The sequence below is a fragment of the Nomascus leucogenys genome, chromosome 23 (genome assembly GCF_006542625.1).
Source record: "Nomascus leucogenys isolate Asia chromosome 23, Asia_NLE_v1, whole genome shotgun sequence".
Taxonomy (NCBI): Eukaryota; Metazoa; Chordata; class Mammalia; order Primates; family Hylobatidae; genus Nomascus; species Nomascus leucogenys.
Genome location: NC_044403.1, coordinates 33,520,450 through 33,541,190, shown reverse-complemented (window position 1 = coordinate 33,541,190; position 20,741 = coordinate 33,520,450). Strand labels below are relative to the sequence as shown.

At 49.5% G+C, this 20,741-nt stretch overlaps 1 protein-coding gene across 5 annotated transcripts in view; it reads right to left on the bottom strand.

Moving 5' to 3' along the window:
• ARHGAP39 (Rho GTPase activating protein 39) overlaps positions 1-20,741 on the bottom strand; it is a 146,204-nt gene that overhangs the window by 63,731 nt on the left and 61,732 nt on the right. For 4 of the 5 annotated variants that reach the window (XR_004028322.1, XM_030804789.1, XM_030804791.1 and 1 more), the window contains exon 2: positions 8,578-8,738. Coding sequence is in view for 4 of the 5 variants with exons in the window: in XM_030804789.1 (XP_030660649.1) it covers positions 8,578-8,657 (80 nt within the window). In the remaining variant the exon portion in view is untranslated. Of the gene's footprint in view, positions 1-8,577; positions 8,739-15,766; positions 16,872-20,741 lie in introns of those variants that run through there. The other variant, XM_030804790.1, reaches the window with a different exon arrangement.

Genomic DNA, 20,741 nt, shown 5'->3' with positions numbered 1-20,741 from the left:
TCCTAATTCAGTAACAACAGGGTAGGAGCCTGGGAGGTAGAGACTGCAGTGAGCCCTGATCTACTGCACTCCAGTCTGGGCAACAGAGTGAGATCCTGTCTCGAAAAGAAAAAAAAGACAGACCGGGTGCAGTGGCTAACACCTGGAATCTCAGCACTTTGAGAGGCCGAGGCGGGTGGATCACCTAAGTCAGGAGTTCAAGACCAGCCTGGCCAACATGGTGAAACCCCGTCTCTACTAAAAATATAAAAACTAGCTGAGTGTGGTGGTGCACACCTGTAGTCCCAGCTACTCAGGAGGCTGAGGCAGGAGAATCGCTTGAACCCGGGAGGCAGAGGTTGCATTGAGCTGAGATTGTGCCACTGCACTCCAGTGTGGGCGACAAAGTGAGACTCTGTCTCAAAAAAAAAAAAAAAAGAGATAAATACCCCAGTTTAAAAATGGGCAAAATATCTGAACAGACACATCTCCAAAGAAGATATGCAGATGGCCAATCTACATTAAAAGACGCTCATGATCATTAGCCACAGAGAAATGCAAATCAAAAAATCAAAACCACAAGAGACACCATCTGAAACCCACTGGAGGTAAAAACCATAATAACAAGTGTTGTTAAGGATGTGGAGAAACTGGAACCTTTATACATTGCTGGTGGGAAGTGGGAACATTAAATGGTGTGGCCACTGTAGAAGAGTTTGGTGGTTCCTCAAAAAGTCAAACATACCGGCCGGGCGCAGTGGCTCACGCCTGTAATCCCAGCACTTTGGGAGGCCGAGGTGGGCGGATCACCTGAGGTCAGGAGTTTGAGACCAGCCTCACCAACATGGTGAAACCCCATCTCTACTAAAAATACAAAATTAGTCAGGTATAATGGTGCATGCCTGTAGTCCCAGCTACTCGGGAGGCTGAGGCAGGAGAATTGCTTGAACCCAGGAGGTGGAGATTGCGGTGAGCTGAGATTGCGCCACTGCACTCTGGCCTGGGCAACAAAAGCGAAACACCACCTCGAAAAAAAAAAAAAAAAAAAAAAAAGAAAGGTTAAACACACAAAAATTAGCCAGGTGTGGTGGCAAACACGTGTAGTCCCTGCTACTTGGGAGGCTGAGGCACGGGAATCACTTGGATCTGGGAAGTAGAGGTTGCAGTGAGCCAAGATCGTGCCACTGCACTCCAATCTATGCGACAGAGTGAGGATCTGTCTGAAAAAAAAAGTTAAACAGGCTGGGTGTGGTGGCTGTAATCTCGGCACTTTGGGAGGCTGAGGTGGGAGGATCGCTTCAGCCTGGGAGTTGGAGGTTGCAGTGAGCCGTGATTGCACCTTCGCACTCCAGCCTGCCAAGTACCAACCTTTCTCGAAAATAAAAAAAAAAACCAAAACACAGAGTTACCACCTGACCCAGCAATTCCACAACTAGGTATATACCCAAGAGAAACGAAAACATCTTCACACAGAAATCTGCACACAAATGTTCATGGCAGCATGATTCATAATAGCCAGAAAGTGGCAACAGAGCAAATGTCCTTCAACTGGTGCATGAATGAGCAAAATGTGGCCCATCCCTACATGGGAATATTGTTCAGCAGTAACAGGAATGCAGCCCTGACCCAAGCTATGGTGTGGATGAACCTGGGGCACGTCGATGTGAGCGAAGGACCACTCGCAATTCCACGTATTGGAATCGTCTGGAGTTCGTGAATCCCACAGGACACAACACCGGCCCGACGTGCCCAGGGCTGGGGAGGGGCTGCTGCTGGGAGTGGGGCTTCTCTGTGGGGGCCGGATGGTGGCAGCAGCTGCACAACTCTGACTGTTCTAAGAGCCACTGGACTGCGCACCTTAGAGGGTGAGCTTTGTGGCATGTGAATTATATAAAAAAAGGGAGTCTGGCAGGTGAGGGGCAGCTGGGCTGGGCTCTCGCTGAGAAGGCCCCATCGGGCTGCCCTCAGCCAAGAGGTCCCAAGAGGCAGGCAGGTATCTGGGAACAAGTGGAGGGTGCAGAGGCTGAATGGGCCACCAGGGTCCATGATGGCCATGGCGATGCTGAGCCTCCAGCCACCACAGCTGGCCCCGAGCAGACCCTCTTGGTGGGTCCAGTGGGACCACTCCCCAAGGCATGCAGCCCCCAGCACAGCTCCTGGCTGTACGGCCTCTGCCAGGGGCGCCTGGTGTCCCTCCCGCCTCGCCGCCATCTTCCCATCACCCCTCCCTGACCTGCTCTTTGTTCCCAGATGGCGTCCTCTTTGCCACACTGCTCCTCTTTCCAACCTTATCGCTCTGCCAGGTGGCAGGTGTGGCCAGCCCCATACCAATCACCACAAACACCCGCAGAGGACACCCAGACCAAGCAGCAGACACCAAATCCCCTCCTCACCCAACAGGCTGCTCACAACTGCACACGACACACAAAGGAGACAGCGGCCCAGCAGCAAACCCACGTGACCGGAACCCAACGGGCCCTGGCGGTAGAGGGGGACGGCTGAGGCCTCGCCACCCCGGCGCTGTCCACCACCCTTCTGTGGGCAGAGGGGGACGGCTGAGGCCTTGCCACCCCAGCGCTGTCCACCACCCCTCAGTGCTCTGCCACTGCTCCTGTCTGGCCTCAAGACTTTGTTCCTGACAAGTGACTCAAAGGTTAAGCCCTTCCACTCCCTCCTGGTCTCCCAAATCAAGGCCTAGCACTCTAGGGCATTCACTCATGGGGTGAATCCAGACTGGCCATGAGGGCCGCATGGAGGGGTGATGCGCGGGGGCAGGGAAGCCCTGCAACGGTGAGCACGTGGGGGAGGCGTGGCCTCTCAGGCCTCCTGCACAGAGCCAGGCACTGCTCTTTACCAGGCAAGCATCCAGTGCTGCAGGCCCCGGTTGGTGTGCACCGCCAGGGTCCTCGGCGAAGATGAGAAACGGCACACAGACAGAGGGCCCACTGGTGCCGCAGGACCTAGCACATGCTGCAGGAGCGGCCACCATGATAGACCGTCCTCCAGACCCGCAAGGGTACCACACCCCTAAGCACTGGAGGGCGCAGGCTCTGCCGGCCAGCCCCACCTTCCCAACTCTCCCTCCAGGCCCAGGGCATGTGTCCAGGCACATCGTGCTGTCCTGAGGCCACCAGGAGGGCAAGACAGGTCTAACGCCATGAGATAAGAGTCCCGACAGCAGAGGCCATGGCTCCTCATACCAGACGTGGTGAGGGAGGAGCCGCGGGAACTCCCTCTGGGCCTTGACATCCCTGGTTCACCTGTGCCCAAGGAGACCTGGCTGACTGCCTGTGGAGCCTGGGAGGAGGGCGACCGGAACCCTAACAGCCTTAGGGCTGTAACGAGGCTCACAAAAGCAAAGTGAATCCAGCAGGAGACGCGTTTGCTCCATGAAGAGCAAGGTGAATCCAGCAGGAGACTCGTTTGCTCTGTGAGGACGAGGCGAGGCAGCTCCACCCGATGCAGCAACCACCTCATCAAATCCCAGGACACTCCCCACCAGCAGCCACACCGCCCTACGCCTCCAATCCAAAGCCCAATGTCTTCTCTGGGTGGGGCCGACTGGTCCTGTCTCCATCTAGAAGAGCACATGGAGGGAGGGCGGAGGCATCTTTGAATCAAAGGACTGCAGTTGGGGAGGGAACTCAGGACACAGATGGTGAGCTGCCAGAAGCCAAGGAAGCCACGTGCCCAGGCTGGAACCCCAGCACACTGAGGCGTGGACAGAGAGCCCCTCGCTGCCCCTCGCAGATCTACGCGACGCCCTTGAGGATGGGGGCAGGGGGCAGGGGGAACCCAGGATCAGTCAGGGAGGCAAGACTCTAATCAATGGGGCCAGGATTGCTGACTTGGGTTGATATGAAAAACAGTCTGATCAAATGGGAAAGGCAAAACTTTAAGACTTTTAGAAGAAAATACATGAAGAATTTCAGGAGCTCCGTTAGGAAAGGGCTTCCTAAGACACAAAAACCAGAGAAAAGGCGGGTGGACGGAGAACGCTGGAGCTCAACACATTGGCTCATCAAAGCCACCAGCTCCGACACAAAGGCGCGACACAGACGGAGACCGTCATCCGGGCTCAGTCAACATGCAACTGTACCCGGAACACACAGGGACGCATCCACACCACAAAGGCTAAGAAAGATGATTAAACGGAAGAAAAGGCCGGAGGAGATTCCCAGAGGTGGAAACCTGAGGGCTAAGAACACACGGAGATGCTCAAACCCACCAGGTAGGAAGACACGCAGACCCACCCGCCAGCAGGGAAGGAGAGTCCGGCCAGAGTAGGAGCTCCATGATGGGGAAGGAGCAGCCTGGGGAAGTCCAGAGGGCACCTGGCATGGCCTTGAAGGCTGGACACCTGTGGGGCCCTTTCCGCGTTGTGTGTAAAGGGGAAACTTGGAACCCAGCCTTGGGCCTTTCTGCGTTGTGTGTAAAGGGGAAACTCAGAACCCAGCCTTGGGTGTCAGTGGAGGGATACCAAGGCGCCACATGAGGACACATGAGCCCCAGGGAGGCTGGGAAGGAGCAGAAGAGACTCTCGATGAGGCAGGTGTGGCTGGGCACAGGACAGGAGGCGAGCAGGACCAGACAGACGGGCAGAAGCAGCCCCAGCTCCTTACAGAGCCCAGGGCACGAGAGAAGGCACGGTGCCCCTCACAGAGCGCAGGCAGCCTCAGCCTCTAACAAATGGCACAGGGACAGCCGGATGCATGTGGAAAACAAACAGGTCAGACCACACCTCACACCACACACAAGAACCAACTCTAAGCAGATCTGAGATCCAAAGGCAAAAACAAAAGTATGTCAGCCTGTGAGCAGGTGCCACGTGCTCTTTCCTCAGTCGCCTGGATGGAGGTGACTGAAAACACAGAGGCACTGAAGAAAGGATGGCCAACCTGACTACACAAAAATTCGAATCCTTTTACATGCAAAACCACTACAAATAAAACAGATTTTGGCTTTTTAGACACATTTAGTGGAACATTTACAGTAAGAGCTCATGTCTTTAATATATAAATTTGAGCATGAAAAGATAAAAAATACTATAGAAAAAGGGTAAAAGAGAAGAGCACGCAATTCACAAAGTGAACAGTTAATACACGGAGGGTAACTGCTTCAGCGATCATCAGAGCCCCAAAGCCCAGGCTGCACAGAGACCCCAGGCACCCGCCCACGCATCTGACAGCAGGCAGCAGTTGACGGCCCCGATGGCCTGGGGTTGGTGCTGCTCACAGAAGCCCCAAGGACAGCACATCCAAAGACATCCTTGGACATAGCAGTCCTTGGTCAGAAATTCACCTGCAGATGCACTCCCCAAACTCAGAATTATACAAGCAGACTGCTGCTGCCCTCTTGTAATTGCAGAATATGCGAAATTACCCACATGGCCAACACAAGACTGAGGCACACACACAATAGAGGCCCAGGAAGCTTTGAAAAAGCAGGACGGCAATCTCGATGGTCTGGGAGGCAGTGATGTCTAGGGGATGTTTTAAGTGGAAAAAGCAAATTGTGCAAAGAACACATAAATCATGATACCATTAGTGTAAGAATGAAGGGGAAATAAGAAAACATACTAACATCTGTTTATTCTTCACAACAGAAACCCAGGAGATAAACAGAAAACAAGATGAGTTTCCGCCTGCAGCAGGTAGGCAGGTGCAGAAAGGGCGCAGGGAAGAGGCCTGGCTGAATGTGCCTGCGTCCGGTTGGGGCTTTCGGAGCGTGCGAATGGTCTATATATTTAAAAGACAAAATTATATCAGGAAGAATAAAAAGGGAGACAAGATAATCTCTAACTGAAACTAACGAACCAACGGATGCAAGAACCATAATGAAGAAAAGAGACAGAGCTAATCCAAACAACTTACGAACACAGGATGAGCCAGTGTCGCGTTCCTGGGAGACACGTGCACATGAGGGAATGCAAATGAACCCTGGCTTTTTTTAGTGCATATATTTTTGTAGTGGAATGGGTGAAGCAATTCTGAACCAATTTTAGACGAATTATCAGATGAGCAAGTGAGTAAACACACTGGTGTTCTTGGGAGCCAGGGAAGAAGAGATGTGACGGAAGAGGAGACCACAGAGCAACTCTCTGTGGGAGGGACGGGACTGGGGCACCGTGTGCGCTCAGCATTTCCAGGAGGCGTGTGTGTGCGTGGAGGCGTGTGTGCGCGTGGAGGCGTGTGTGCGAGCTCGTGTACCTGTGTGCGTGCGCATGGAGGTGTGTGTGTGCTCGTGTACCTACCTGTGTGCGTGGAGGCGTGCATGCGTGCTCGTGTACCTACCTGTGTGTGCGTGTGTGTGCGTGTACTGCATGTGTGGAGGCATGTGTGCACGTTCGTTAATCTGTGTATGTATGTGTGTGCGTGGAGGCGAGTGTGTGTGCTTGGGTACCTGTGTGTGTACCTGTGTGTGTACATGTGCGTACTCCTGCCTAATTTTCTAGTTCTGTGTGCTTAGGCCAAAAAGCTCACATCTGTAATCCCAGCACTTTGGGAGGCCGAGGTGGGCAGATCACGAGGTCAGGAGTTCGAGACCAGCCTGACCAACATGGTGAAACCCCATCTCTAGTAAAAATACAAAAAATTAGCCGGGCGTGGTGGCACGCACCTGTAATCCCAGCTACTCAGGAGCCTGAGGCAGGAGAAATGCTTCAACCTGGGAGGCGGCGCTTGCAGTGAGCTGAGATCATGCCAGTGCACTCCAGCCTGGGCGACAGAGCGAGATTCCATCAAAAAAAAAAAAAAAGGCCAAAAAGCAAAAAGCAAATACAAAATACACTGCAGTAGCACTGAATGTTCTAAGAACCCAGACCTTGTTCTCTAAGGCCAGTATTCCCTAAAAGGAACCAGCACTCCCTAGACAAACAGCTGATTCCAAGGCTGAGCAGGGCAGCTGTGCCAGGAGGAAGGAAGCACTTGCAGGAATGAGGACGTCAGGGACACAAGAGCCAGTGAGACGCTCAGGGGCCTATCTGGGCACATGTGCACCAAGCCAGTGAGGAGCAAGAGCAACATAAACCCCGAAAAAACCCAACGGAGCTCAGAGCCCACGTCAGCGAACAAACGAATGAAGACCAAACAAACGAATGAAGAACGAACAAACGAATGAACAAGGGGACAGCAGGACTCCTGCTCAGGTCAAGGCCGAGTGCGGATCTCCACTGTGGAAGGTGCACAGAGTCCTGGAAAGACCAACCACATAGGGAGGCACAAAGCACCAGACACGGAGCCGGGCCCAGAGCGCCCAGAGGTGGCCGGGAGGCAGCAGCTGCACCTCGGGGGGTGCGGGCAAGGCCTCTGTCAGGGTCAGAGGTCATGTTGCCAGGTGAGGGGCGGATGGACAGCAGTGTCTGCAGATGCGGGGCCTGGGAGGACCCAACACCACCTGTGTGGCATCCTCCTGAAAAACTGTCAGACAAACCCAAACCAAGGAACTCTCTATTTTACTTTATTTACTGTGACACGGGGGTCTCACTCTGTCGCTCAGGCCAGAGTGCGGTGGTGTGATCTCAGCTCACTGCAGCCTAAACCTCTTGGGCTCAAGGGATCTCCTCACCTCAGCCTCCCAAGTAGCTGAGACCACAGGCATCTGCCACCACGTCTGGCTAATTTTTGTATTTTTTGTAGAGATGGGGTTTCACTAGGTTGCCCAGGCTGGGATGATCTGTTTTAAATAGGGTGACCATTACCTTAAAAATACCAATGTGACAAAAGGCAGAGAAAAGCTGTGGAATTCTTCCAGATTAAAAAAGGCCAAGGAGAGAGAGGCAGTCAGGGGCAGAGCCGACCTAGAGGCATGGGATGCTGGCTGAGACAGGACAGGGCCAGATTTACTTGTGGTAACAAGTGTCCTGGACTACCTGGAAGACGTCCTGAGGGAGCTCACGCTCTCACACTGCAGCCCCCCAAAAGCATTCAGAGGTGACGGGAGCAATCTTAGCCACAGGGTCTCTGGGCAAGGGCACTCGAGCGCTCATGGGGCTGTTCTTATTCTTGTAACTTTTCTGGAAGCATGAAATTATTTCCAAATAAAAGCCTAGAAATCAGGGCAGAGCAGTGGCTCACGTCTGTGATCCTAGCACTGTGGGAAGCCTTGGCCTCCCAAAAGGATCGCTTGAGCCCAGGAGTTTGAGACCAGCCTGAGCAACAGACCTCATCTTTACAAAAAATTAAAAATCAGCTAGACGTGGTGGTGCACGCCTGCAGTCCCAGCTACTTGGGAGGTGAGGTGGGAGGACTGCTTTAGCCTAGCAATTCAAGGCCACAGTGAGCTATGATCGCACCACTGCACTCCAGCCTGGACAACACAGTGAGACCCTGTCTCCTCAATAAATAAATCAATGAATAAATTAGAAAGTCAAAAATTAGAAAGATGAAAACAACGAATCATGGCGACCCACATCTGCAGGACCGTGGGCCAGAGCCCTGAGGGCTGCACTGTGCACAGGTGGCATCGGCCATCCAGGCCTTGGGAAGAGCCAGCGACTTCGCAGAGAATTTTGCACGCACACTGCTCTCTCTACAGGAAGAAAGCAGTTCCACCCACTCCTGAGGCCCGGGCAGCTCCGCAGGTTGGTCTGCTCCTTACCGAGTGCTCGACCCTGGAATCCTCGACTCTGGCAGGTCGACATTATGGCTCCTGCACTCGTAGTCCTGTGTCTGGGACATCGCTGTCTGCTTCCTCGCCCAAGTGGACAGACGTCAGGGCATCATCGGGACAACACCAGCATCAGACGGGAAGGTGCTGCACTGCAAGAGGGGAGAAGCAACAGTGCTGATCTGGAAAACGCCTCACCACACCAACCACCCAGCCGAGCCCATCGCCGCAGAGTGGCCGGACAGAATGAAGATGGACTCCACGGCACCCGTGAGCTGCCCCCGGGCAGCCAACACCACTCCCCAGTGCTCCTGATGCCTGGTCCTGCGTTGCAACAAAGCCTGGCCAGCCTCACACGCAGCAGGGAGACTGTGCCCACCAGCCAGGATCCAGCCCATGCCAGTCTGAGACACCAGCCCCACTCCACGATGGGCTGGGGCAGGCACAAGCCAAGCATGGCGGGGCCGCGGGACCGCAGGACTGGAGGACTGGGAGGAGGGTGAACAGGAGGACACAGGACCTGCTCTGCCCTCACTCTCAGCCCCACATCTGAGACTCAGTGTCCCCAGCTGTCCACACAGGTGACACTCGCTGGCAGTCACTGGGGAAGGACGTGGGACCACACACGTAGCACAAGGGTGCTAGGAGCAATCATGTTCACACGGACCACCTGACTTCTGACAACAATGCTGTGTTCACCAGGCGTACAGTCCATCCTTGAAAAACACAGGTCTGAGCCAGGAGGGTCACATATACGTGGATTTTCTTCCTCCTCTGCCTCCCCTGAGACAGCACAACCAACCCCCTTCCTCTTCCTTCTCCTCGACCTACTCAATGTGAAGGCAATGAGGAGAAGATCTTTAGGATGATCCACTTCCACATAATGACAGTAAATACATGTTCTCTTCTTTATTATTTTCTTACTACCATTTTCTTTTCTGACTTTATAGGAAGAGTACAGTAGATATTACAATAGCATACAAAATGCATGTTAATTGACTATTGTTATCCGAAGGCTTCCCATCAACAGTAGGCTGTTTGTAGTTAAGGAGGCGGCGGCGGCGGCGGCAGAGGAGGAGGGGGAGGCGGAGGAGGCGGCGGCAGAGGCGGCGGCGGCGGTGGAGGAGGAGGAGGAGGAGGAGGAGGAGGAGGAGGAGGAGGAGGCGGAGGAGGCGGAGGAGGAGGAGGAGGAGGAAATTCAGACATGGGTTTTTGACCACCTGGTGGGGGTCAGTGTCCCTAACCCTGAGTTGTTCAAGGGTCAAATGTGAAAAAAATGAACCTTGACCTCTATCTCATCCAATCTCGTATGCAAAACTTTTTTTTTTTTTTTTTTTGAGATGGAGTCTCGCTCTGTCGCCCAGGCTGGAGTGCAGTGGCACAATCTCGGCTCACTGCAAGCTCCGCCTCTCGGGTTCAGCCATTCTCCTGCCTCAGCCTCTCCGAGTAGCTGGGACTACAGGCGCCCGCCACCACGCCCGGCTAATTTTTTGTATTTTTAGTAGAGACGGGGTTTCACCATGGTCTTGATCTCCTGACCTCGTGATCCGCCCACCTCGGCCTCCCAAAGTGCGGGGATTACAAGCGTGAGCCACCGCGCCCGGCCGTGCAAAACTTAATTCTAGATGCACTGTAGGTCTAAATGTTAAAAGTAAAATAATAAAGCTTTTGGAGAGAAATGTAGGAGAAAATCTTTGTGGCCTTACAGTAGGCACAAACATCTTAATTGGACACACACAAAAAACAATGCGCAAAAGAAAAATTAACAAATTGGACTATAGTAAAATTAAGAACATCTGTTTATCAAGAAACTATTAAGTAAAAAAAAAAAGCACATCCTAAGTGGGAGATATTTGCTACACAGAACATGTGTAACGTGTGTGTGTAATCTGACAAACGGCCACATCCAGACATATTTAAAACTCCTACCAATAAGTAAGGAAATCAGCCGAGTGTGGTGAAGTGTGTCTGTGGTCCCAGCTACACGGGAGGAAGAGGAGGGAGGATCCGCCACTGCGCTCCAGCCTGGGCGACAGAGGAAGACCTTGTCTCAAAAAAAAAAAAAAAAAAAAAAAAAGCCAGACACAACTGAATGCAGAGAGTACAGCTGCCTTTCCTGAGGTTCAAGGTCAGGCAGAAGCAGCCTCTGCTGTTAGAAACCAGAACCAATGGCCTCCGGCCCGGGTGGTGACGGGGAGGGACCCACGGCTGTACGGCTGCTCCTGGCCTTGGTGCCACTTTGCCGGCAGCACCGACTCACAGAAGCCACAGGGCCTCACGTGTCCCGCCACACTCTGACAGTCTGCCGAACCGTGGTGGGCACCTGTCTCCTTGCTCCCGGATGCCCCAGCTGGTATCAGTGCAGCCCCCCTCTCCCACCGTGAGGAGGGGCCATTCCATAGATACTAACTGGGCCAATTCAAGGGGAAATAAAAAAGACTCAAGCACCAGAAGACAGCACGGCCAGTGACGGGGCCCAACGGGAAGAGACACTGCAGGCCAATCAGAAACTTTCTCTAAGTCCCAGACAGATTGTGGGGCCACAAATCCAACCTACACTCACTCCGCTCACAAGCGGGGGAACCACCTCCTTAGAGGAAACACTCTTTCTGCCACTTAAATCTCCACATAACTATTTATTTTAATGCTTGGGACTGCTAGGAATATTTTTAAAAATGAAACTTAGGCCGGGCGCGGTGGCTCACGCCTATAATCCCAGCACTTTGGGAGGCCGAGGCCGGAGGATCATTTGGGATCAGGGGTTCAAGACCAGCCTGGCCAACACAGTGAAACCCCATCTCTATTAAAAGTACAAAAATTAGCCAGGCGTGGCAGCGTGTGCCTGTAATCCCAGCTACGCGGGAGGCTGAGGCAGCAGAATCACTTGAAACCGGGAGGCTGAGGTTGCAGTGAGCTGGGATCGCGCCACTGCACTCCAGCCTGGGCGACAGAGCAAGACTCTGCCTCAAAAAAAAAAAAAAAAAAGGAAAAAGAAAAAGAAACTCAAATATCTTTAATTTATTGAGAGGAAACAGGTGACCTGCCTGTACAGCTTCAATCTTTTTGAAAAGTAAAACAGCAGCATCAGTGAAGTTCTAAAAAGCTAAAAGGAATCCACCACAGCCTGAGAGCCACCTTAACCAACCCCTTCCCCTGTGCACCTGCTTTCCATCCTTAGTCCATCCTTCTATCACGGGTTCCCACATGCTCACTGACCTCCTCGTCCTCTTAGACTCAACTCAGGCGTCACCTCTCAAGAAGCTTCCTCCCATCTGGGACCCCACGCCACAGTGAGCCCAAGTGCACCGGGTCTGCAATCAGGCACTGCGAGTCCCCAAACTCTGCTTTTCATTGTTGAAGTTGTTTTAATTATTCCAGGTCCTTTGCATTTCTATATGAATTTCGGAATCAGCTTCTCGATATCTACAAAATAGCCTGCTGGGATTTTGATTGCAGTTGTGTTGAATCTATCGATGAGTATGAGGAAAACCAACATCTCACCTACATTAAATCTGATCTGTGAGCAAAATATCTCTATCTAGTTGGGTCTACTTTCTCAGCAATTTTTTTTTAGTTTTTAGTGTTTTTTTTGTAGTTTTTAGTGTACAAATCTTGCATATATTAGTTAAGTCACCCTAAGCATTTCATATTTATAATACTAACAAAATATAATTTCAAATTTTTTGTTGCTAATACAGAAAAAAGTTATTTGTTTTTACAATTTGATCTTGTAACCTTGATAAACTCACTTATTAGTTCTAATTGCTTTTTTTTCCACAGACTTATTATGTTTTCTGCAGAGATGATCATGTCAACAGTGAATAAAAAGTTTTACTTCTTCCTTTCCAAACTAGATCCTTTATTTTTCTTGCATAATTGCACTGGGAAGAACCTGCAGTATTATTACCGAACACAATTAGGAAGAGTGAACATATGTGCCTTCCTCCTAATATCAGAGAAAGCATCCAGTCTTTTACCATTAAGTATGATGTTGACAGTAACTTTTTCATGAATGTCTTTTGTAAGGTCAAGGAAGTTCCTTTGTATTTTTAGTTTGCCAAGTTATTTTCAAATCAGGAATGGATGTTGGATTTTGTAAAATACTTTTACTGTGTCTATTGAAATGATCACATGGTCTCTCTTTAGTTTGGTGATAGCTGGATTCCATCAATCAATCTTCTGTTCTTAAACCAATTACATATTCCTTGTATAAATGCCAATTGGTCACGATGTATTGTCCTTTCTTTTTTTTTTTTTTTTGAGATGGAGTCTCAGTCTGTTGCCCAGGCTGGAGGGCAGTGACATGATCTCGGCTGACTGCAACCTCCACCTCCCAGGTTCAAGCGATTCTCCTGCCTCAGCCTCCCAAGTAGGTGGGATTACAGGCACCCACCGCCATGCCCGGCTAATTTTTTTGTATATTTGGTAGAGATGGGGTTTCATTACATTGGCCAGGCTGGTCTTGAATTCCTGGCCTCATGATCCGCCGCCTCGGCCTCCCAAAGTTGCTGGGATTACAGGCGTGAGCCACCATGCCCGGCCATATTGTCCTTTTTATATATTCTCAAATGGGATTTGCTAAAATTTTGTTAAGAATTTTTACATCCATATTCATATTCATTTTTGCATCTATTTTCTTCTTGTAACATCTTTGGTTTTGCTATCAGAGTAATACCAGCATAACAAAATGAGAAGTATTCCCTCCTCTCAAATTCCTGGGAGAGTTTATATAGAATTGCTATTATTTCTTCCTTAAATGTGTGGCAGAGATTCCAGTGAAGCCAGATGGGCATGCAGTTTCTTTGTGGGAAGGTTTTCAATTACACATGCAATCTATTTAATAGATACAGAGCTGAGCAGGTTCTAAAAATTTCTTCTTACGTGAGTATGAATGGTTTGTCTTTTAAGGAACTTGCCCATTTCATATAAAATTAATCACATTTGTTGGCATAAGTTATTATACCATACTATTCCTTTATATCCTCTTAAGAGCAACAGACTCTGTAGCGATGCCACATCTTTCATTTTTGACACCGATATAAGAAGTTTTTTTTTTTTTCACTTTCTGACTAGAAACTTATCAATGTTGCTGATTGCCTCAAAAAGACAGCTTCATCGTTTTTTTTCTATTGTTCTGTTTTCATTAATTTCCACTTTGATCTTTGTTTCCTTTCTTTTGCATCCTTTAGACTTAATTTGCTTTCCTTTTTCTAATTTCCTAAGCTAGAAGCAGAGTTCAGTGATTTGTACATTTAAAAAAAAAATTTAGGGCCGGGCGTGGTGGCCCACGCCTGTAATCCCAGCACTTTGGGAGGCCGAGGTGGGCGGATCACGAGGTCAGGAGATCGAGACCATCCTGGCCAATATGGTGAAACTCCGTCTCTACTAAAAATACAAAAAAATTAGCTGGGTGTGGTGGCGGGTGCCTGTAGTCCCAGCTACTCGAGGCTGAGGCAGGAGGATGGCGTGAACCTGGGAGGCGGAGCTTGCAGTGAGCTGAGATCACGCCACTGCACTCCAGCCTGGGCGACAGTGAGAGACTCCATCTCAAAAAAAAAATTTAGGTATTTAGTGTTATAAAATATCCCACTGAGTACAGCTTTCATGATATCCGACAAGTTCTGATATGCTGTATTTTCATTTTCATCCCGTTCAAAGAGTTTGTTTTTTTTTTTTTTTGAGATGGAGTCTTGCTCTGTCACCCAGGCTGGAGTGCAGTGGTGGGATCTTGGCTTGCTGCAACCTCCACCTCTGAGGTTCAAGCGATTCTCCTGCCTCAACCTCCCCAGTAGCTGGGATTACAGGCATGTGCCACCGCGTTAGCCAGGCTGGTCTCAAACTCCTGAGATCAAGGGATCCTCCCACCTTTGCCTCCCAAAGTGCTGGGATTACAGGCGTGAGCCATCACGCCCAGCCTCAGAAAGCTTTCTAACCTCTCTTTTGATTTCTTCTTTGACTAATGGGACATATACTCAGTAACTAATCATGTTCCAGATATTTTTTATTGGCTTCTATTTTTCTCAGAGAACATAATTTATATGATTTGAATTTGTTCAAGTTTATTGATGCTTTTTATGGTCCCCTAAAACGGTCTATCCTGATAAACGCCCCGTGTGCACTGGAAAAGAATGTGCTGCCGGGTGAAGTGCTGTATAAAGCCAATCGGATCAGGCTGGTTGACGGTGCTGATACTAATTTCTGTTCTACTTGTTCTATCCATCACTGAGAAACAGGTCATGAGAGTCCCAACTACAACTGTGGATTTGTCTACTTCTCTTTGCACTATCAGTGTTTACTTCATGTATTTTATAGCTCTGTTATTAGGTGCATTACATCAGAGTTAGAATTGTGTAACGTTTATCCTTCTTTTACTTATAACCTATTTATTTATTTAAATTTAAAGAGGGTGGCAAGGCACAGTAGCTCATGCCTACAATCCCAGCACTTTGGGAGGCTGAAGCAGGAGGATCCCTTGAGGCCAGGAGTTCAAGACCAGCCTGGGCAACATAGTGAGACCGTGTCTCTACAAAAAAAAAAATTAGCCAGATGTGGTGGGGTGCACCTGTATTCCCAGCTACTCCAGAAGATGAGGCAGGAGAATCGCCTGAACCCGGGAGACAGAGGTTGCAGTGAGCTATGACTGCACCACTGCACTCCAGCCAGGGCAATAGAGTGAAGTGAGCCATGACTGCACCACTGCACTCCAGCCAGGGCAATAGAATGAGATCCTGCCTCAAAAAAAAAAAAAAAAGGTTTATTTTAGCCTGCATATATGTGGGTATTGATTTTTTATGCAATCTGACCATCTTGCTGTGTGTTACCTGTTCTATCTGTTCTATTTTCCTCCTTTCTGCCTTCTTTGGATTAAGTATTTTATGTGGGTCAACTTTATCTCCACTGTTCACTTATCAGCTGCAATTTGTTGCTTTGCTATTTTAGTAAATGCTTTTGGGTTTATAACATACATCTTTAATTTGTCATACTCTGCCTTCAAGTGCTATTCTACCACTTCAAATATATGCATTTACCATTTTCTTCTCTCCTGGTCTTTTATTTTTGCCATTTTTGTCAAATATTTTATTTCTGTATATGTTATAAATTCCTCTGTTACACAGTTACTATTCTTAAACAATTACATTTTACAGAGAGTTAAGTATCACGTATTTACCCATGTAGTTACCATTTCCAGTACTCTTCAATTTTCTGTATAGATCCAGATTTCCACATGGTCTTGTTTTCCTTCAGCCTAAAGCATCTGTAACATTTCTTTCAGTGAAGGTCTGCTGTAATGAACTAGTTCAGCTGTTGTGTGTTTGAAAACATCTTTATGTCGCCTTCACTTAAAAGATATTTAGGTATAGAATTCTTGGTGGACAGTTTTTTCTTTCCTTTCAGCATCTTAAACACACTACACCATTGTCTTCCTACTTGCATTGCTTCTCATGAGAAATCTGCTGTCATCTGTGTCTTTGTTCCTTCATACACAAAAGGCCTTGTTTTTTTTTTTTTTTTCTGGCTGCTTTTAAGATTTATCTCTTTGTAACTGGTTTTGAGTAACTTGATGATGATGTGCCTTGTGTGATTTTCATTTCTTGTGCTCAGGGGTCATTAAGATGGTCAGATCATGTGACATGAATCCATTGGTCAACAAAGAAAAAAGAAAGAAAAGATGGTCAGATTGAGGCTTATAGTTTCCATCAAACTGGGAAGCTTTTCAGCTATCATGTTCTCAAACAATTCTTCTGTCCCTCCCTTCCCACTTAGGGACTCCAATCGCACAATTGTTAGGCCTCTGAAAGTTGTCCTACAGCTCAGTGATGCTCTTGTTTGTTTTAAAGTATTTTTCTTTTCCTTGTTTCAGTTTGGAGAGTGTCTACTGTTTCGTCTTTAAGTTCATTAATCTTCTTCTGCAATCTCTGATCTACCATTAATCCCATCCAGTGTATTTGGTACTTGGACATTTTCATTTCAACTCTAATTTGGATCTTTTAAAATACTTCCATGTCTCTACTTAATGTGTTCAGTCTTTCCTGTTGCTCTTTGAACACATGGAATACAGTTATAATAATTACTTTAATAACCTGTCTGCTAAACCTAACATCTATGTCAGTTTTGATGGATTTTTCACTCCAGTATGGGTTCTATTTTCCTGTTTCTTTCCATACCTGATAATCTTTGGTCGGATGCTGGACATTATGAATTTTATCTCTTGGAAAGCTGCATATTTTTTGTGTTCCTCTTTTTTTTTTTTTTTTTTTTGAGATGGAGTCTCGCTCTGTTGCCCAGGCTGAAGTGCAATGGTGCGATCTCGGCTCACTGCAACCTCTGCCAAGTGATTCCCCTGCCTCGGCCTCCTAAGTAGCTGGGATTACAGGCATGCACCACCACGCCCAGCTAATTTTTGTATTTTTAGTAGAGATGGGGTTTAACCATGTTGGCCAGGCTGGTCTTGAACTCCTGGCCTCAGGTGATCTGCCCACCTTGGCCTCCGCAAGTGCCGGGATTACAGGTGTGAGCACCGTGCCCAGCCCGTTACTACTCTTGAGCTTTGTTTTGGATCCAGATACTTGGAAACTGAAAATGTTGATTCTTGCTTCTGAGATTGTCACACAGCAGCAGAGTAGCATTTATTCTAGGGCCACCTGTTCTCCACTGGGTACACTACCACATGCCCTGTGCATTATGACGTTTCTCAGTCAGCCTGCTGGCAACAGGCACTCCTCTTAGTGTTTTGAGACCTCTGAGTACTTACTGTTCCCTCTAATCCTTCCAGGTGACTTTTTCCCTGGTCTCTGGTAGTTTCCTTATATGAACGCAATGATCAGTATGATGTTGAAAAACTAAGAGGAATCCTCAGCCCATCCTTTCGTTCCCCATTTCACCCCTTACGAGTCTGGATCGTGGGGGCAGAGGCTCACACCTGTAATCCCAGCACTTTGGGAGACCAAGGTAGGAGGATTGCTTGAGCTCAGGAGTTCGAGACCAGCTGGGCAAGATGGCAAAACCTGATCTCTACCAAAAAATACAATAATTAGCTGGGCGTGGTGGCACACGCCTGTGGTCCCAGCTACTTGAAAGGCTAAGGTGAGAGGATTGCTGACCCCAGAAGGTTGATGCTGCAGTGAGCTATGACTGTGGCACTGCGCTCTAGCCTGGGCAACAAAGTAAGACCCCTTTCTCTAAAAATTAGAATAAAAATGAGAGTCTGTATCTTATAGAAAAGTGAAGCACATGGGCCTTCTGCCTCATCTTGCCAGATGTCTGCCTATACTCAGCTCGCCCGAGCCACAACCCCATTCTTTTAAAATACTCATCAATGCTATCTCCAAAAATCCATTCTTGTTAAACAAAAACCCAGCCTGCTGGAGACCTGATATGGCTGTCACTGCTTCCCGTCTGGCACCCTCCTTTGCCATGGCTATTCCTTAGGCCCATTGTGGATTAAATCTTGTTCCCTATTTTTCATTCTCTTTGTTCACTGCAGTGAGTTTCAAGAAGGGAAGCAGAATAAATGAGTCTTTACTCAGCTGTCATTTCCAGAAGGCCCAAGTTCCATTTTCAATGCTGTTTTTAGTTTTCCCGGTTCTGAACAATGAACCCAGTCTCATGCTCTGAAAGCTCGGCTGTGAGCTGGAGACACAAGGCCCCATTCTCCCCGTCCAGTGCCTGGGCCAGGCTGGGCAAAGATGCGACCCCAGTGAGCAGGACAGGCACGTCCGGCATTTGCCGCCCCTTCAGCAGCTGTGCTCACCAAGGCCGCCTGCTCCAGGACAGGCCAGGTTGAGAGGTTTAGATCTGTGACCCAGCCCATCAGCAAGCCATGGAATGGACTTGGGAGGTCAGGGCCGGCTTCTTCACCTTTCTGGGAGGGGGAAAGGAGGGTGTCGGGCACACCCCACATGGAGAGGACGGTGCTGGTTGGAGCCACCTGGATGCACAGAAAAAGAATTTCTTACTGTGGTGTGGCTGCTGCAACGCTTGCAAAGCCGCTGCCTGGCCCTGGGGCTGGCGTTACACCTGGCTCCGTCTGCGTGACAAGTTCCTGAGATGGGCAGTCTGGAGGGGCCTCTGTGCCTTCAGGACACATGGACCTGCCTGGCAGCACAGCCCCTTCCTGGATCCTCTGTGTCCATGGTCAAAAGAGAGACCTGGTCTGTGACCCGGGACAGGCCCCCCACAAAAGGGTCCTGGCTTGTTCATAAATTCTGAATGAGTGTGGCTGTGGGTTGCCCCCGGCTTTCAGAGAGAAATGAGAAAATCCATGGAAGGGTTTTGTAAATGCAGGAAACAGAGGCTCAGGCACTACAAGGGTCAGACCCCTCCTCGGAGCCTGCTTGTGTCCTAGGAGGCCGCCTGGTCAAAGGGTGCTCAGCTACTCCTTTGACCCCCTCCAAGCTGAGCCCCCCAAGCCAACCTCCAGGGTAAGAGATGAGGCTACACCCTTGTTGCTGACTCTGAGCCACTGCCTCACCCCAGGCTGCCCTGGGCAGCAGCCAGGAGGTGGGGAGGGCAGGGGGGCCCAAGGGCCACGGGGTCAGCATCCAGGGGCGGCACAGTGGCCTCAGGCAGCAGGAGCGGTGCAGGGGGACCTGGGTCCCCCGAAAGAGGGCGAGCTCCAGTGGCATCCTGTGGTGCAGGGTACTTTTCTTATTACTCAAACCTCTTTACAAAATGATTGTTTAAAATCCAGTAAATAAAAATGTCTTCTGCTCACTACCACATATGCCCAATGCCCAGTGAATCAATTTTGCCCAATAAATCAACAAACTATTTTAAAACAAAATAACGCTGGGCGCGGTGGCTCATGCCTAGAATCACAGCACTTTGGGAGTCCAAGGCAGGAGAATCACTCGAGGTCAGGAGTTCGAGACCAGCCTGGCCAACATTTTTAGTCTCTACTAGAAATACCAAAATTAGCTGGGCATGATGGCGCATGGCCTGTAGTCCCAGCTACTTGGGAGGCTGAGGCAGGAGAATCACTTGAACTAGGGAGGCGGAGGTTGCAGTGAGCAGAGATTGTGCCACTGTACTCTAGCCTGGGTGACAGAGCGAGACTCTGTAAAAACAAACAGACAAACAAACAATTGGGTGATTTCAGAAGTCCTTCTGAATAAAGGTGATGGTACGAGGGCCTGGCACCTCACGTCTCAAAGGGCTTCTCACCTGTCACTGGCTTTGGCAGGCGGGACAAGCAGCGCAGCACCAGCAAGAGCCAGGAGACCTGAGCACCCAGCGCCGCAAACCAGGAGACCCAAGCACCCAGCGTCGCAAACCAGCGGACCCGAGCACCCAGCGTCGCAAACCAGCGGACCCGAGCACCCAGCGCCGCAAACCAGGAGACCCGAGCACCCAGCGCCACAAACCAGGAGACCCAAGCACCCAGCGTCGCAAACCAGCGGACCCAAGCACCCAGCGCCGCAAACCGGGGGACCTGGGCACCCAGCGCCGCAAACCGGGAGACCTGAGCACCCAGCACAGCAAACCAGGACACCCCCAGCTCGGCTGGGCCTCCAAGGAACACAGCCTTCAGGCTGAGAGCCCAGCCTTGGCCCCAGGAGATAAGAAACTGAAAAGACAAAAAAAAAAAAAAAAAAAAAAAAAAAAAAAAAAAAAAAAAAAAAGGCAGGAGCAGGTGAACTCTGCCAGCCGCACCCGCTCTGGTCTGGTTTTGTGATCTAAAGTGAGGTTTTTGTTCTTTTAATCATGGAATCTAGCCTCTCACCTGGTTCTGTTGGTTGCCTTTCTGTACAGTTTTATGTTTTGCTTTCATCTTCTGCATTGATTTTTAAAATTCTATTTGTTTTTCCTTTCTCTTTTTTGAGGCAGGGTCTTGCTCTGTCACCCAGGCTGAACTGCAGTGGTGCAATCAGGGGTCACTGTAGCCTCAACCTCCTGGGCTCAAATGATGCTCCGGCCTCAGTCTCCTGAGAAGCCGGGACCACAGGTGCGAACCACCACGCCCAGCTAATTTTTGTATTTTTTCTAGAGATGGGGTCTCTCTATGCTGCCCAGGCTGGCCTTGAACTTCTTGGCTCAAGGGATCTGCCTGCCTCGGCCTCCCAAAGTGCTGGGATTCCAGGTGAGAACCACCACGCCTGGCCTAAAATTCTATTTTTAATGGAATAGAATATTTTAATTTTTATTAGGTGGTTACT